Genomic DNA, 19,573 nt, shown 5'->3' with positions numbered 1-19,573 from the left:
ACAAGGGTGGAAACTGTGAGACAGAAGGCACAATTTCTGAAGTGGGTAGCCATCCAATAATGCCATGAAATTCAAAGAAAACTAGAGTTCACTGAAAAATGTATTTCTCATTTCATGCCTTGGAATATAAAGACTAACACGAATCTTTCAAATATTCAGTGTTTATGCTTTTCCTATTAAAATACAAGTGCCTCTTGAGACTTCATGTCCACTATCACTTAATGCCGTAAAATTTGCTAAGTATGGACTCGTGCTAATGGGCCAAAGAAAACATTCTGTGGAATGTGGGTAGGTAGTTGAGTAGGCACCAAGGGAAGGATAAGAACTGCTATGGAGAAGATGTAGGACACTTAGAAACAACCATATGTTTTGTTATTTCTTAGAGACACTTTCAACATCATACTATATCACAACTGTTTGGCATTAGTGTATGGGATGCTGTATTGCCCCCAGACTGAAAAGAACGGTTTCTAACAAACAATGCTTGTGCAATTCTTCCTTGTTTTTCAAAGTGTAAAACATTTTGAAGGTCATCCATTCCTCCCAGGATGATTATTTTTTATTTCACAAAAATCAGTTAATTTGGAGGAGAGCAAAGCTGTATGTCAATGAACTGGTTGCAATCTCATCAGGCAATCAGACGTGAGATCAACACAGCTGTTGGAACCGAAACAGCCAGGAAGATTATAGTTAGAGGACTATCAGGAACACAGAGGCAAAAAGCATTGTTGTCATATGGGGTGACACCAGCAAAGATTTATTAACGTATTCCTCCAAGAGATATTTAAAATAAGCGCTATGTTTTCAAAGATTATAAAACAGTATAGTAGTAATATGGGTAGAGTTTGGGTTGTTCTTTAATGTCTCCCTTCAAAAGCAAATACTACTTTCTTTTAAAATTAGGTGTATAAAATCTACCTTTGTCACTCTAGCCACAAACACCATATTACATACTCAGATTTTGTGTATAATATATTTATTTGCATACAGAAATATGTATTTCTATTATACATTTTATTACTTTATTTATAGAATATGTATATTAAGCGTACAGCATATTCCAGGAAGATACATTAAATATGCACACAGTTCATGCTGTAGCGTGCACCCTTTTAAGAGAAGCATATTTGAGAGGCAAGGTATTGTATATACATGCTGAAAATACACTTTGCACAATTCATCCAGCTTTGGGTGCTTCCCTAATCTATTTGCAACATCAGTGCTGTGGTTGTTGAAAGGGATACTATCAAACTGGGGAAAAGGCAACTATCAGTGAACTAGTAGGAGAAAATAAAAGTAGATTGCATTTCTAAGTATATGTTGCCATCATTTTGAACTCCCATCTCCCCCAGTGTCATATCTTTAGGGTCAAAAAGCAGTGAATGGACAAAGAGCCAGGAGTATGCAGAAACTCCAGCTTTAACATTCACCAGAAAGCATATCCTACATGACTTATTATATTGATGATTTTGTCCTACCACTTGGGGAGGTGGCATTAAATTAATGATGAACTGGGAAAAAGGCAATCATTTCTTTTTTCAAGAAATGAACTGGCTTTTTCACATTCTTAAGCTCTTCTTATAAGACCACTCTGGGATATTTACATTATTGCTATGAGGAAAGAAGAAATTCTCGACAGATATTTACCTTTCCAGTGAAGATAAAGGAGATGAATCGTGTTGTTTTTGAAAGAGGCTCTTAATGGTTTTGAGAGGAAAAACAGAAGCTCCAATAGAAAGTGACCATATCAATTGCAGCCATTTTAATAGCCAGTTACTTCAATTAACTGGACTCCGTGCAATCCTAACTGGACATTAAAATGCTGGAAACAATGTGTTGTGTGCGTGGTATGGTGATTTGGGAAATGCAGATGTGTCCTGTGTTCCCAATCTGTAAATTACAAACACACCAGACTCAATGGATGACAGTGGTGTCTGGTACATGGTTGGTGAAATTACCTTTTTCAAACAGATGAACAATTTGCATTGATGTCCTAATAGAGATACAGGATTATTTTCCCCACTTACATAAAGCAAGCTCTAGAATCCCTTAAAACAGGATTTCTCAACTTTGACTCTGCTGACATTTTGTACCAAAAGAATCCTTAGTTGTGGGGTCTATCCTGTGCATTGTAAGCTGTTCAGTAACATCCCCAGAGCCTAGTCACTAGATGCCAATAGAGCTCCTTTGAGTTGTGACAACCAAAAACATTCCCACACATTGTTAAATGTCCCCTGGGAGGCAAAATGGTCCCTGGCTGGGAGCCACTGAAATAAACAAATCCAGTAAATAGTTAATGCAAGCCTCTGGATACAGTCTCCACATCGTTCTGACCATCTACTATTTTCAGCATTCTTTTCACTTTTTCTGATTCCAGTTGACAAAGCATCCATGATGTATCAGTCTATATTCAACTCCTTTCTTTAATTTTTGGTGATTTCTTTTTCAGGAAGGTTGTGGTAGATATGGTGAAGATCAAGAACAGAAGAAGGGAAAGGATGCAATGGCAATGGAGAGTTAGAGGCAGTCTGATTCATGATGAGTCGGATTGTTAGAGGAGACGAAAAAAGACCCAAATCCAGAATCCTCAATCCTTGAATCCAAAGAGTTCAACCCAACTAAAGCTGAATCTACATCATAACAGCACAAGTTAATACGTGAAATATTCAGCCAGTCAATTGTTTTGTATACAAGAAACCAAACAGCACATTTGCTTGATGTACTTTCCCCCCAATTGATGTGTTTACTTGAAAAAAAAAAAAACAAAAATAAATATGGGTTTAAAATGTAAAAGTTTATATTAAGGTAGAATAAAGATACCAGTATGAACTGATGCTGTATGTTTATAAATAGAAGATTTGGTTGGGAGGGATGACTGAAGTTATTGAACCAGAAAGTTATTTTTATAAAGGATAACTTATGTACAAAAATTATTGGCACTTTGCTTCTTACTAATTGTTCTTTTTTGTTGTTATTTGCTTTGTGCTTTTTTTGTCAGCTCTCAAAATTGTTGAGATGCCATCAGTGAGGCAAGTCACACAAAATAGTTCTAATTAAAGTGCTAAAGTCTAATACTGACAAATTCATCATGCAACTCACATGGATACTACTGATCAAGATATCATAGAGCCCATAAACCTAAAATGCAAAATATGAAATTTGAAAGGGGTTTTATAAATTTAATTTCTATTGATTGAACAAATCTTAGAAAATCTGATCGGAAGGCTATAGGAAATACCGTAAGAAAAAAAGTTGAAGGGTAAAAATAACTAAGCTTGAATCAGTATAATTGTATATTTATTTGGGATCCCAATAAAAATGTCTATCTTAGATAGACAAGGGTAATTGTTCCTGATATGACTTTTCTATTGTCTAGAATTTAAAAATGGCGAGAAGTGGCGTAGGTACAATAAAAAATCATACACAGACAGGTTAATCATTCCTGATACGATTTTTCTGTGGTCTAGAATTAAAAAATGGTGTGAAGCGGCACAGGTGCAGCCACCTACTCTCTCTCAGGTTCTGTTGTGCTTGCTTGGCCCGTTTAGTTATCCATGACTTTCCTTCCATAAAGGTTACTACTTCTATCAACAGCATTTTGAAGTTAAAAAACTTTAAGGGGAATTGACAATTTGAGGAATACAAAACACGTGGTTTCAGTAAATGTTCTCTATTTTTTTTTTTTCCCTCCACAGGTCATAAGACAGTTATAAATCTCACTTGACTATAAATTTAATATCATCCCTTCTCAAGCACTGAAGAGAAAGTTTTATTCTCTTGGGATTGACCCCAAAGTCATTGGTGTCATGTGAATAACTTAATCCTATTTAAGATTCCAGATGAATAAAGCAGCATCTTATTGCTGCTTGCAAAGGCTAAGAGTTCATGTTTTACAAGTTAGCATGTCATACACAGGTCAGGCAGATCAGGTTGAAACAGGATGCCCTTTCAACCTTCTATTTTCTTATCTCAAAATTCACCTGGCCTCAGTAAAGTTTCTCTAAAAAAAAAAAAAAAAAAGAACATTGTTGAATTTGATGAAACCTCATTTAAAAAAGTCGACTTTGGTTTCTCAAGCATGTTTATATATTAGGTAGACTATTCTATTAAAATAAGGGGATTGTTTAGTATAAAATCAGATGGATGAAAATATTTCACATAAAGAATCATAAGTGAACTAAATCCTCACAGTTTTATACCTCCAAAGAATGCAAAAGACACAGTGGGCAGGGGTGAAATACCCTTTCTCCTGACTGTCTCTATATTTACTGAAAGTCCTACAGATTTTGCACTTACACAGTGTAAAACATGGAAGTAAAAAACCCGATGCCATATGACAAAAATAATAATGCAATCTAGCTAAATTTTTGTTTGTTTGCTGTCTTTTTATAATGGGAAAGGGGAAAGATAAAAAAGATAAGCATTTATTACGTTGCAGTTCTCCACATAAAATCATAACAAAGGAATAATGTATGTTCAACACTCTGGAGGCCATGTCTACATCCTTTTTTGATCTTGTTTCTTCACTTCCCCATTGTATAATGGCTTTCTTTATGTTTAAGTCTCCAGGTTAGTTTGTAACTGTGGCCTTTCACTTGGGAACACAAAAATGAAAAAACACAGCGAGGTTATTATTCTTTTTGTGCAGAGATAAAATTATAGATTCAGAAGCCCTTCTTCAAGAGAGTACAAGAAAGTATAGGTCACTTCTTAAATCCACAATTTCAACATGTCTCCTTTATGGTCTCATTGTTCCTCAACTAACAGGGTTTATAAGGTACAAGTTTCTCAAACTGGAGCATAGGCACCACAGAGTGTCACTGTTGGGCTCCTTAACTGCACATTCCATGATAAGACTATAAAGTGCAATGGCAGAGATTTGAAGACTAGGAGCTCTTTTGTTCTGTTTCCTTTCACGAGGCTCCCCTTGACTACCTTTCTTCTCTACAAAGATGCTTTACCTTGTAGCGCCTATGTTCTTATAATGACACATGAGAAGGTGTTTAAAGGTCTTCTTGAAGGTGGCATTACAAAGTGCATAGCAGGCAGGGTTGATAGTGCTATTGATGTAACAGAGCCAATAACCAATTGTCCACACTGTGTTGGGGATGCAGGGTGCACAAAAGGTGTTAATGAGCACCATGACATTGTATGGGGCCCAAGTGATGATGAAAGCCAACAGAATAGCCAAGATCGTCCTGGTCACCTTCTTTTCCCGGGAGGGCGGAGGCTTCTTTTTGGCAGGCTGCTTAGTCATTTTCACAATCTTGCGAGCAACGATGTTCTGTTTTTCATCTCCATTCTGACCTGAAGAACCAACTAGCTCCACGGTGGTACTAGTTGGGGTACATGAGTCACCTTTTGGGGTCTTGGTGACAATTTTGATGCACGTTTGCTTTGAGTTCTCATCTTTGGAATGGCCCACAGAAGTGGAAACTGTGTTTTCGTCCTGGGTTATTTCATCATCTCTCATATTAGAGGCAACAGCACTGACTGAGGTGGAATCATTGGAGCTCTCTTTCTCCTCCCCCTGGACACAGTTTTCAGTTACAGCATCTCTAGGAGTTTTGCCATTCTGGATTTTGTTGTGCTCCAAGCCATCGTCACTCCCAGGCATGTTGTTGTTGTTTGGCTTCACTATCCTTCCTTGAACCAGACTTGGAGAAACTGGATCTTGGTTGGCCACAGGCTCCTTCTTGTCCTTCTTGATCCTACTCTTACTAGCGCGGGATATGTGCCAGTATAACACAGTCATGATGATCACAGGCAAATAGAAGGCTGCAATGGCCGTGCCGAAGGTGACAGCCGCATTGGAAAAAAACTGAATGTAGCATTCCCCATCCTCCACAGTTCTCACCCCTACGATGAACTGCCAGAAGAGAATGGCTGGAGCCCAGAGGATAAAGGAGAGGACCCAGGCAGCTGCGATCATCATACCTGCCATTTTTGTGGTCCGCTTGACGGGATAAGTGAGTGGTTTCGTGACGCAGAAGTATCTGTCGAAGCTGATGATGAGCAGATTCATTACTGAGGCATTGCTGACCACGTAGTCCAGGGCAAGCCAAAGGTCACACACCACAGGTCCCAAAGGCCAGTAGCCAATCACAGTGTAAAGGGTATACAAGTTCATGGAGAAAACACCAATGATGAGGTCAGCACAGGCCAAGCTGAACAAAAAGTAATTGTTGACGGTCTGGAGGTGGCGATTGACTTTAATGGAGACCATGACCAGGATGTTCCCAATAATGGTCACCAAACTGAGGGACCCAGCCACAAGGACAATAAAAACCACTTCAAATGTCTTATAAGGACTGGTCAGAGCCACATTGTTAGAGGAGTTTGTTGAGTTATTCATTTTGTGTTCTCTAATCAGTAGCCAAGTAGTCAAAAAACATTTAAACCTGTAGGGAAATAGAATAAAATTAACAAATATATAATATAAACACTGCTTTAAAATACATCAATTTGCTCCCTTTTGAACCATATTTTTTAGTCCAAAATCTTCCTTATTCCTCCTACATGTTTATTGTGCCTACCTACCTCAGTCCCCCACATAAAAAGCAAAACTTCCAATGAAGGATTCTAAAGATCCTTTCAGGCTGGCAAAGTATTCAAAGTATGATAACATTTTGAATGTGTTTATATCTAGAACTGAATATCTGTCGTAAGTGAATTTAACTGAGCATAGTATTGATGAATTGAACTAAATAGGCCAAAATTGCACATAAAACTTTCCAAAGCACCAAGAGCTTTCTGGTATAGACATAAAGACGAATAAACCAACAGGAGGACAGAATTGTGGAGGAAGAAAACAGGTATTGAGTGTGTGATTTTTATAGTCAATACTGAGTGTGTGGGTTTTTCCACCTGGCTGCTCTTTTTCATAATAATACAGATAATGATAATAATAAAGGAAAGATAATCATGATACTTTATTAGCCAATGCATTCCCCCAATGAGTATTATTTTTTTCTGATCTTCATTTTACACTTGCAGTTAGTGTCCCATAGTTAGCATATTCTTTGTAGTTAGCAATATTCCATATCCTAAAAAAAGAAGTTATTTATTAAATGTATATTGATACGATTATACCATTTTTTGAATTTTTTTCAAATCAGTGCCAAGTCCATCATCTTATTGTTCTTTCAGGCAAATCTTTGATATAGTCCGGCTAGAATTTTGATTTGTTTGGCAGAACAGGAAACTGAAGCCTGGAAAGACTGAGTCATTTATACAGGGTCACATATTAGGTCAGTGATAGAGATAAGACTATGAACCTTAGTTTGTTCGGCCATTCACTCATTCACTCTGTCCTCACATTCCTATTAAGCAACTCTGGATTAAGCACTGTGCTATACTCTGGGTATTCCTTGATGGTTAAGACAAGGTCCTTGCCTCTGAGAGGCATATGCTTTGGCGGCACGATGGGTTGGTAAAGAAGCAATCATTAAACTGGAGTGCACTTGCTGTTGCCCAACCCTATTGTGTTTAAATAAACACACGTTCACCATTTTCAGATAATACCACTGAAGTCTGGGGACAATTGAGCAATCTTTCATAAGGGACATAGGAAAGAAAGCTGAGTTTATCAAATGAGCTATGACACGTTTCTGGAGACACAACATCTGAAGGAAAAAGTAGCTCATGTTGACAAAATCAACCAATTGTGTGGATCAGAAAGCATTATTGAGAAATTATTTATTGAAATTTTGAGATTCAGAAATCTCCACTCAGGTCCCACTACTTAAAAATAAATATGGATGGCACCGTGGTGTTCCCTGAAACTCATGTAGAAAATCAACAGCTAAGCACCTTCATAGTACAAATAGCATCTAAACAATTGGATCATTTTTAGAAAGCAAGTTATCTTCAAGTATTTTTTTTAAACAAACAGTGACTTAGGAGGAGTTTGACCTCAATAATTCAGAGACCATAAGGAAAACATATGTAATTTTTGCATAGAAGAGTAAAAATAAAAATTGGGAAACAATATTTGTAAAAGCACATGATTACAAAGTTACCTCATCTCCTTAATATAAAAAGCTGTGAAATGAAATAAGGAAAGATGAAAAGACTAACAATGTAAAACAATGACATACAGTTAGATCAATGATAAATTAAATGCTAATATTTAATCATATGAAAAGATATTCAACCTCACAATTTAAAAATGCAAGCATGTTGTCATTAGGAGTTGGTTTAGTCATCCCTTGACCAACCATTCTGACACTAAGGCATCATTCTAAGGCTCCTTCAGAATCAAAGACACCCAAATCAGTCACCCAAAGACAAATTAATATAGACTAAGAAAAAATGCAAACACAAACATTGGAAACCATTTCTTCATCTGCCTTTCTTAAAATTATTGGATGTTACTGGTTGGACTATTGGGGTAATTTCCTTGGAGGGAAACATATAATATCTCTGCAAATGCAAATACACATATTAGAATTAAAAATGGAGAAACACTTGTCACATGAATACTACATATAGGAGTTTATATTTCAGCTATAGTTATAAAAATGTGCAAGAGGTCTACTCAAGGATGTCTTTTCAGAAATATAGCAAAAAAAAAAAAGACAACTAGAAACAAACACTAAAAGAATTCATTGACAGAGGTCTCATCATAAATTTCTTAAGGAAGACATATGGAATTTGAATTTAATCTCTAAGTCATGGAGAAACTTTGAAAAGTTTAACAAGGAAAATAGTTTTGATGGGATGGAACTTACTGCATTTTATTCCAAAATTCTCCATATTTTGCTTTACTTGTTTCTAGCGAATCCTATTACCATCAAGTTAAAATTCTGAGCCATCTCCTGGCCTCCTGCCTCTCCCACACCTCTTGCAGCCATGACCTGTCAACTCTACCTCTTAAGTATCTTTTGCAATTGTACCTTGTTCCCATTTTCAGTCCCATTTCCTTATATTAGGTCCTACTTACTTGTATGCTTAAAATTAGTAGGTCTTTGATAAAATTTATAATCTTTCCCCCTTGCATCTTTCCAGAAGTATCTCAGAACTCCCCTAAATATCCCACGTGTGTGTGTGCACGCGTGCGCGCGTTAAGTCACTTCAGTCATGTCTGACTCTTTGTGATGTTATGGACTATAGCTTGCCAGGCTCCTCTGTCCATGGGATTCTCCAGGCAAGAATACTGGAGTGGGTTGCCATGCCTTCCTCCAGGGGATCTTCCCAATCCAGGGATCAAACCCACATCTCTTATTCCTCCTGTGTTGGCAGGCAGGTTATTTTTACCACTAGCACCACCTTTGAAGCCCTAAATATCTCACATTAAAGGCAATTGCATGAGAAATTATCTAAACATAACATTGTATGTAACGTCTTCACGCCATTTTCCATCCTGGTCTCCTATCTTGAAAGCATCTCCCCCACATCCCCTTATTTTATGGCCTCACATTTCTCACTTGTCTGCCTCCTATTCAGCCTTCAGGCATCATCAACTCTATGAAACCCTTTTGATAGCTCTTGGACTATTAATAGTTGTATTTTTCCCCATCTCTGCTTCCATATCATGCTTCATATCATTTTATTCTGTTCTGTTACTCTTATTTGCCTATTTGTCTAGAGCTATTTGAATGTCAAGTGGAAAGCTGAGTTGATTATACTCCTTAGACTTTACCCAACATCCTCCTCAGTCTCTGCAAGGTCTTCATTTTAATTTTATCAATGTTTTCCTTCTTTTCATTTCTATTTCTCACATCCCATTCCTCCTTTTCTCCTTTAGAACTTGTTCAAAATTGTTCAAGTTTCTTGCACTATTTCTTTTGCTAGATATGCAACACTAGAAAATATAGATTTCCTCCCTTATTATCTTAATTTACTTTGATACTGTGTTCTAGATGTTGTTTTGTTTCTTTTTATTTTTCACTCAGTATCATGTTTTAATGTTGCTCCAGATATTTCAAATGTATTGCTCCTAATTCCATAGTAAGTAAATCATAGCATCTTTTCTTCTACATTTCTCTAGTGATGGGCATGCAGGTTGCAACCTCAAGCTGCTTGAAATAGTGCTGAAACTAAAATTTTCCTATTGTGTCATTGACTTGAGTTACAAATTTTGCTGTCATATAAGCCTAAGTTAGGGACCAAGGCACTGGACAAAGGAATGGGTATAAGCTTTCTTCTGACAACAGTCATATTATTCTCTTGGATAGCTGCAGAGGATCCTACCCCGACCAGGTAAGTTCCATTTCTTAATAAGCTTTAAGCAACTGTTATTATGCAGCATCCTAATATTTGCCAATCCCAGAAAGCCAACATGTAGTTTGTTTGTTTGTTTGTTTTTCTCTTAATTTCTATTTCTCTGCTTACTAGAAAGGCTGAGTACTTTGTTTCATATAGTTAGGAGTCTTTCAGGTTTCAATTCTTATAGATCCCTGTATATACTTTTGACCCTTATGGCACCGATTGATACACCATCTATTTCTTTTGTCACTAAGAAAACAGTGAATTCTGACTTCTGAGTCTCGTAGCTCTACCATCCAACTCACTGCCTCAAACATAACTGGTGCTCAAAATGTTTGTTGAATTAATATAGGATCAACAATTGTTATTGTTAATTCAACCCCTGTTTACCTAATCAGTGGAATTGTTTCAATAGCACTGCTTTTGGTCATTATTCATACAGTTGTTTCTTCATGTAATTTACTTGAACAAAATAATTTCACTTATCCAATCATTATTCTAATGAGTCCTTATTAGATAATATAACAGTAAGATCAGAATTCTGACTTGTTTATAAACTTGCTTTCGTCTATTCATTAGATAAATTCATGGACATTTTTGGAAATGAGTTATATGTACATTTCAAAATGTTCATTTTTTAATACTCTGATAGAAAAGTAATAAATATCTATTGTCCCAATATCTTTTTTGACACTTTATTCTTCACATTCATTCTAATAAAACATAGAGCAATATTTGTTTTATTTAAAATATTTTTGGTGGCTTCCTCTGGAAGTATTTATATATATAAATACTTATAGTATTTATATATATATAAATACTTGAAAATAAACTAGCTTGATCTCTTATTTTATGGAAATAAGAAACTATAAGAATGAATAAGGGATTTCTTTCTCACCATAACTTGTGCTAGTAACTATTATCATTCTAAAACTTTATGATAACATGAAGCTGCAAGATTCTCACTCTACCTTTTCCATATTGTTTATTTGGTAATTTATTCTTTCCCCTCTTCCTTTCCCTTCATATTGTTTACCATGAGCATGCTTTACATTTTCAACTAAAGAAATACCTTGATAAAAAAAAAATGCTAGGGTTCTAAACATGTTATCTCACTTAGTATTAACATATAAACATATAAAATTACAGGATAGGTCTTATCCTCCCCTTTATCTTTAGAAGTAAATTCAGGCTATAAGAAGAGATTAGCAGATTGTCTCATTTTCAAGGCCAGTGAGTAAATGTCTGCAACTCAATTCAGTGTCTTTACCTTTGGGTTGGATACTGTTTCTGTCCCATCTTGAGAACTATCCTTTATCCAGTAGAGGATGCTAAGACAGATTCCATTTGTGTGTCCTGGAATGCTTACCCAGGTAGAACATAGTAAATTTAACAGTGTTAACATACTTAGTTGCTATCATATCCTCTAAACTTTTAGAGTTATTTGCTTGTTTACGATCCTCTCCAGTATTCTTGCTTGGAAAATTCCATGGACAGAGGAGCCTAGTGGGCTGTAGTCCATGGGGTTGCAAAAAGTTGGACATGACTGAGTGACTGTTGCTGCTGCTGCTAAGTCGCTTCAGTCGTGTCCGACTCTGTGCGACCCCATAGACGGCAGCCCACCAGACTCCTCCGTCCCTGGGATTCTCCAGGCAAGAACACTCGAGTGGGTTGCCATTTCCTTCTCCAATGCATGAAAGTGAAAAGTGAAAGTGAAGTTTCTCAGTCGTGTCTGTCTCTTAGCGACCCCATGGACCGCAGCCTACCAGGCTCCTCCTTCCACGGGATTTTCCAGGCAAGAGTACAGGAGTGGGGTGTCATTGCCTTCTCTGAACTGAGTGACTGACCACGCGCTAATGCTGTATGCAAAAATGGAAAACATTTCACTCAGAAGCAAGCACAAGTATTTGAAGAACGGCATTCCTTTTTCCCCACATAATTAATACACAAGCTAGCAAGTACTATTTCTTTTCCATTAAAGAAAACAGATTTCTTTATTTGTAAAGCTTTAGGCATTTCTGTTATTTACATTTCTGTAAAAGTTTTTACCTCTGATGGGGTTTCATAAGATTTTATTAAAGCAACAGATTTTATATCATTGATGAAGTAACATTATCACAACAGACTAAACGACGAAGAAGACCTTTAAAGGGCTCAATATCTTACTACGGCAAACATATAGTAATCCATTTGTATTTTACTGTGTTAGCTTATGACTAAGTTCTGAAAGTACTACAAAACTTAGGAGAAGAAGATTTCTGTCCTTAGCTGCTTCACTACTTGAGTCCTCATATGTAGTAGTGAGGAAAGTAGTGTGGTTTAACATTATCTGGGCAAAGTTGTGGGTGCTAATCTCTGCTCTTATTAGCTATGTGGTTTTTTTTTTTTTTCCTCAAACAAGAATAATAGAAACCCTATTTTTCTTCTTGACTTGTGGTAAGGGTCAAGTGAGACAATGTCTCTGAACTCTGATCTGTAAATGTTAAACATTAAATAAACACTATTAATATTTACAATTGTTAAATGAGTTTAAATTAAACATGTTTCTTAACAGTTAACAGAAAACTGTATGTGTGTGTGTGTGTGTGTGTGTGTGTAATAGATTAAGAGAGAGAGAGAGGAGATGTGGGTTATAGTGGTACTGGTAATACTAAATTATCATTATCAATGATATTATTAGTCATATTAAATTCAGCATGATTACTCTTCACAGAAACTCCTGAGATAATTATCATTTTTATTATACATCTTTTCATAAATATTGAACTAAAGATCAAATAATTAAGAATTAAACCAACATTCAAACCCAGAGAACCTGGCTGTAGACTCAGCTACAAATATTCCTTGTTTGTCTGGGAACAGTTTTATTGGCCAGTGTGAAAGCAAAAGTGAAAGTAGCTCAGTTGTGTCCGACAGTCCATGGAATCCTCCAGGCCAGAATACTGGAGTGGGTAGCTGTTCCCTTCTGCAGGGGATCTTTCCAACCCAGGGATCAAATCCAGGTCTCCAGCATTGCAGGCGGATTCTTTACCAGCTGAGCCAAAAGGAAGCCCAAGAATACTGGAGTGGGTAGCCTATCCCTTCTCCAGCAGATCTTGCTGACCCAGGAATTGAACTGGGGTCTCTTGCATTGCAGGCAGATTCTTTACCAACTGAGCTATGAGGGACCAGTGTGAGCCCCCAAATTTATCACTTTGACCTGCCATAACTGATCCAAGTTTAAGTTGGGTCATTGCCTTAGACAACAGAGGATTATCATGTCCAGGCCAATACTGTGACTTTGGACAGATGTTCACAATAAGATAAAGAGTTATTAAGCGAGCTTCTGCACATGAAACTACATGACATTTAAGGTTTAGAACATTTTCTTAAATGCATCATCATAAAAACCTATCACCAGGTAAACTGACATATAACTACTCACAAAAGTTTTCATGTCAATTATGTAGAAGTTCTAACATTGACAATCTTTTGGAACTCTTACAGAGAAAATGCTAATTTAAATGATTTTTTAAAAATTTCTAATATATATTTGGATATGTAGTGGAAATGTTATGAAATAAATGGGGTTTTTCCTACACTGCGCTTGTCAGGCAAGATGCCTGATATGTGATGATTACTTCCATAGATGCACCCACAATGTAATAAGCTAATAAGAAACTTATTAATATATGAGTAACCTAAATGCTAAAATTTTCTGCACATTATTTTATTTAATTCTCACAGTACTCTGCAAACAATAGTCACGTTTTCCAGCTTTACATATGACAATGATCAGAGCTGGTAAGTACTAGGGCCAAGGTTCAAATTTTGGTATCTCCTACAGTCACGTTCTTTCTACTATGTCATACCAGGAAAGTGAGGCTGATTTATTTAAAAAGCCTCCTAGAAGAATTTAAAAAGTTGGAAAAAATGGAACCTGTGATTGACAAGTGGAACCCAGGTAAAGAAAATATGTAGTTGCATAAAACATTTCAGAACAAGAATTCACATAAACTTGAATTTACAATTGTTTATACTTGTTTAGGGCTTCCCTGGTGGCTCAGAGGTTAAAGACTCTGCCTGCAATGTGAGACCTGGGTTCGATCCCTGGGTCGGGAAGATCCCCTGGAGAAGGAAATGGCAACCCACTCCACTATTCTTTCCTGGAGAATCCCGTGGATGGAGGAGCCTGGTGGGCTACAGGTCCACGGGGTAGCAAAGAGTCAGACATGACTGAGTGACTTCACTCACATACTCAATTAACTTTTACTTTTAAAATGTAATCTTAACATATACACTTTTCATAGACTTCTAATTTCTTCTGCTGTTTAAACATATTACCAAAAATGGCAAAGCCTTCTGGGTTTTCATTGTCCCTTTCTTTCAGACATTGATCTCCAAGAAGCAGCCTAATCACTGAGCAAACACTAGGGATAAATACATCAGCTTCAGTAGTTAGTGTGGCCTGAAATTCCCTCAAGTGAGTGTATAATAAGGCCCATTTTAGCTTTTTAAATTGCAAGTGTGCACGCGTGCTTGCTAAGTTGCTTCAGTCGTGTCTGACTCTTTGCGATCCCATGGACTGTAGCCTACCAGGCTCCTCTGTCCATGGGATTCTTCAGGCAAGAATACTGGAGCCGGTGGCCTTGCCCTCCTCCAAGGGACCTTCCTGACCCAGAAATCAAAGCCCCATCTCCTGCAGCTCCTTACAGTGCAGGTAGATTCTTTACTGCTGAGCCACCAGGGAACCCCTTTAAATTGTATACATGAGGGCTGAACACCACAATCCATCCGGAGATAATTAAAAGTTGACTTTGACAATATTGGGCTTACCTGGTGGCTCAGCTAGTAAAGAATATGCCTGCAATGTGGAAGACCTGGGTTCAGTTTCTGAGTTGAGAAGATCCCCTGGAGAAGGGAATGGCTACCCACTCCAGTATTCTGGCCTGGAGAATTCCAAGGACTGTATAGTTCATGTGATCGCAAAAAGTTGGACACGATTTGAGCGACTTTCATTTCGCTTGACAATATTATGCCTAGATATCTAGCTGTCAATACAAAATAACCACTATTATTAAAAAACATGAAAAAATATAAGGATGATAAAATAAAATATCAGGCTGTCATTAGGAACAAGACTATACTAGGAACAAGGAACTAGTAGATAGTCTAGGAGTTGTTTTTGTTTAGTAAGTCATTTCTGACTCTTATGACCCCATGGACTGTAGCCTGCCAGGCTCCCCTGCCCATGGGATTTTCCAGGCTAGAATATAGGAATAAGTTGCAATTTTCTTCTCCAGGGTATCTTCCTGACCCAGGGATCAAACCTGTGTCTCCTGCATTGGCAAGTGGATTCTTTACTCTGAGCCAGCAGGGATTCTAGGAGACTATTTAAACTATTTAAACTGATCATCTCTTCACTGCCTTAAGAATGAAATGCTAACATAATACCACGTTATCACCAATTAGATTTAGAAAAGGATTTAGAAAAGGCAGAGGAACCAGAGATCAAATTGCCAACATCCGTTGGATCATTGGAAAAGCAAGAGAGTTCCAGAAAAAACATCTACTTCTGCTTTATTGACTATGCTAAAGCTTTTGACTCTGTGGATCACAACAAACTGGAAAATTCTTCAAGTGATGGGAATACGAGACCACCTTACCTGCCTCCTGAGAAACCCGTATGCAGGTCAAGAAGCAACAGTTAGAACTGGACATGGAACAACAGGCTGGTTCCAAATCAGGAAAGGAGTACCTTAAGGCTGTATATTGTCACCTGGCTTATTCAACTTCTATGCAAAGTATATCATGTGAAATGCTGGGCTGGATGAAGCACAAGCTGGAATCAAGATTGCTGGGAGAAATATCAATAACCTCAGATACACAGATGATACCAGCCTTATGGCAGTAAGTGAAGAAGAACTAAAGAACCTCTTGATGAAAGTGAAAGAGGAGAGTGAAAAAGTTGGCTTAAAACTCAACATTCAGAAAACAAAGATCACAGCATCCAGTCCTATCACTTCATGGTAAATAGATGAGAAACTAAATGGAAACAGTGAGAAACTATATTTTGGGGCTCCAAAATCACTGCAGGTGGTGACTTCAGCTATGAAATCAAAAGACGCTCGCTCCTTATAAGAAAAGCTATTACCAACCTACACAGCACATTAAAAAGCAGAGATATTACTTTGCCAACAAACGTCCATCTAGTCAAAGCTATGGTTTTTCCAGTAGTCATGTATGGATGTCAGAGTTGGACTATAAAGAAAGCTGAGTGCCAAAGAAATGATGTTTTTGAACTGTGGTGTTGGAGAAGACTCTTGAGAGTCCCTTGGACTGCAAGGAGATCCAACCAGGCCATCCTAAAGGAAATCAGTCCTGAATACTCATTGCAAGGACTGATGCTGAAGCTGAACTCCAAACATTTGACCCTCTGATGCGAAGAACTAACTCATTGGAAAAGACCCTGATGCTGGGAAGGATTGAAGGCAGGAGGAGAAGGGGCTGACAGAGGATAAGATGGTTGGATGGCATCACTCAATGGATGTGAGTTTGAGCAAGCTCCTGGAGTTGATGATGGACAGGGAAGCCTGTCGTGCTGCAGTCCATGGGGTTGCAGAGTTGGACACAGCGATTTCCCTGACATGAAGAATGACCACTGAAGTATGTAGTGTATACTCTGTTTTAGATCTTCCACACTTTCCATTCGTCCCACTAATGTTTAAAACCTTTGGGACAGCAATTTAATAGGCCTGAAATTATTCGTACATCAATGAACAATCACTCTGGCTAAAGATGGTGTTAGAGAGAAAAATAATGAAGAGAATTGGGGAAAGACTTTTTAAGGAAGTCTTGGGAAACAAAGTCCCTTTTCTCTAAAGAAAGGTTTCAACATACAGGGTTTTGATACTGATGCAGTAGATGATAAAATTTGCAGATACTGTGATGATGCTTACAAATCTTGAAAGTCTTTCAATTTTACTTACAGGAAAAGAAGAGTTTTTTCCAGAGACAGTGCAGCTCTACTAGCTGATAATATTGACATTCCACACTCTGGTACTTTTTTGGCATCAGGGAGAAGTGGAGTAAATTTCCACTTCTTTCCCTTTAATCGGATTTTCTTTCAAGTGACACATTAGCAGTCAATACACATATTGAGAGCTTTTTAGGAGCTCCTGAATCTCACTATATGAGCAGCTATAGTGGGAGTCGTGGCCTTAGGGAGTGCTGGCAACCCTGCTAGGAAACCAGAGCTTTCTCTGTTTCTTTCTTGATTCTAAAACATCTTACAGAATTTCTGTTATGAACAGATCTTCATTTGCCTTCAAGGGCTGTGGAGGATCGCAGTGAAGGAGTAATGAGTAATGAAACAAACAAACCAAAAAAAAAAAAGAACACATTCTTGTCCACAAAGAGTTTATAATCTAGAGTACACACAAAATGCTGATGAAATATCCAGTTACGTAAAACAACCCTGGATTAAAACAATGACAAGTGTCAGGTCTAAGAATCCATGTAGAAAATTATGGAAGGCTTCCTGGAAACCTTTCCTAATATTTCTATCTCCTTTTTACTTCTCTTTTATTCCTTTCCTTCACCATTTGCTTTGTGTGACTTCTTTTTTTTTTTCTTTTTTCACTGTGTTCTCAAGATTGTACATAATATTTCTCAGGAAAATACAATGTACTTTGGTGGACATTTACCCCAGTGCATCAGGCCTGACCACCTGCAGGTTCAGAAACACAAAATAAAACTTAGCCATTGACTCACCTACACTGAGCTTTTAATTATATCTGAAAAGACGTGTTGAAAGTATTCTGAAAGCAATGTGTAGAGTTTTTCTCATTTAGCAAATTGCAGCATGGTATTGCAGACTTTACCGGATATGCATTACGTAAAACATTTTTAAAAAGAAAGTCTCACTTAAAACATTGCATTTATCAAGCCTTAAGGTTTGTGTACTTCACTGAATGCAAGTTGAACTTTCATTTGAAAAACAGAAAAAATGTAAAAGCAAATGGTAAATAAGCATGAAAGTAGCTGAAACAGCAATTTGATCCCCACATTAGTACAAATACAAAAGAATTCATGAATTTTTTTCAGTGTGAAAATCTTAAAGAATTTCTAAGTCCTTATTGTAAACATGTTTGCAGTTTTGGCTGCCTGTCAAAAATAATACTATTCTTAGTGATGCTGGAACAAACTTCCATTCCCTGTTTGCCAAGCTATCTCCTGTCTTCTTCAAAACACATTCTAAACAGCACTTACTCTAGAAGAATGTAATGACTAAGAGGGAAAGAGAGCTAACAATTATTTAACTGGTACTCTTGTCCTTATTTATACGTCTGTGCCTCCTTTTAGTTATCTTTTTTTTTTTTTTTTTTTTTTAACACAACACACCTCCTGCCAAAAGGAAAAAGCAGTCTGGATAAATATAAACAAAGCACAATTTGGAACAGATCATCTTTTTGACTTTTTAAAATGAAATTCCATCTGAATAAGTACTCCAGCCCCCTTCCTTTTCTGTACCAGGAATCTGACTGACCTCCAACATTAATGATCAACATCATTCAGTAAATACAGCGGACAAAATAGTGTTCTAAACCAAACTTTAGTGGAAGTGGAGAAAGCCCTCTCTCTAAAGGTTGTTATATCTTCACAAGGACAAGAAGTAAAAAGAAAAATGGAAGCAATTCTTGAAGAGCTACTGAAAGTTGTATATGATTAGGCAGCTGTATTTGAATTGAGGCCTGTGTCTTTCTTACCATCTTGAGAAGTTGGAAATTTGTAGAGTCGGCTTTCTGTATTTTGTTTTGTCTTTTCCTAGTCGGCAGGCTGCTGGTTTAATAACTCTAAATTAGTTAATTCATTGCTTGAATTAAACACGTGAATCAGATTTTCAGAGGGATTGAGGCTTGTTATGACTCTGATAGAAAATTCTAGATTGAAAGCTGTTGTTCTAGAGAAGCTGAGCAATTTCAAACAATACATCCCTTCCGAGATTCTTTTCAATGGTGCACGTGCCTTCTGTTGAAAGCTGAGCACAAGCACAAGGCAACATGGAACTTTGGACAGAACTCAAGGACAGCTCTGAAGAGAGGAATGACAATTAGTTCAGGCTCAGAGAGAAGTTAAAAAGTAAGTTAATAGTTTCCTCTGAAGAATAAGCTGGAATTGTTAAGAATAAATGGGATTAGAAAGGATTAGGAGGTACAGAAAGAAGTGAAATTTCTTCTGACTATAAATAAAATGCAAATTTAGATAAGACACTTTTAAAAGGTAAGTGGAGAAAAGGACACTTAGTTGTATTTAGGAATCTAGTGTTTATTTTAAGCATATCTCTGCTTAAGGTTGCACTGCTTATGGAAAGAAAAAAAAGTTA

General features: G+C 37.2%; 1 protein-coding gene across 1 annotated transcript in view; it reads right to left on the bottom strand.

Moving 5' to 3' along the window:
• Nucleotides 1-959: 959 nt before the first annotated feature.
• The window catches only part of CHRM2 (cholinergic receptor muscarinic 2), a 167,379-nt gene continuing 148,765 nt past the window's right edge, over nt 960-19,573 (bottom strand). The window contains exon 2 of the mRNA XM_027968847.2: nt 960-6,401. Coding sequence (XP_027824648.1) covers nt 4,958-6,355 — 1,398 coding nt within the window. The 5' untranslated portion in view covers nt 6,356-6,401 and the 3' untranslated portion in view covers nt 960-4,957. The remainder of the gene's footprint in view (nt 6,402-19,573) is intronic.

This window comes from Ovis aries, chromosome 4, assembly GCF_016772045.2.
Source record: "Ovis aries strain OAR_USU_Benz2616 breed Rambouillet chromosome 4, ARS-UI_Ramb_v3.0, whole genome shotgun sequence".
In the NCBI taxonomy this organism is placed as follows: domain Eukaryota; kingdom Metazoa; phylum Chordata; class Mammalia; order Artiodactyla; family Bovidae; genus Ovis; species Ovis aries.
This window is presented reverse-complemented; position numbering and strand designations above follow the sequence as displayed.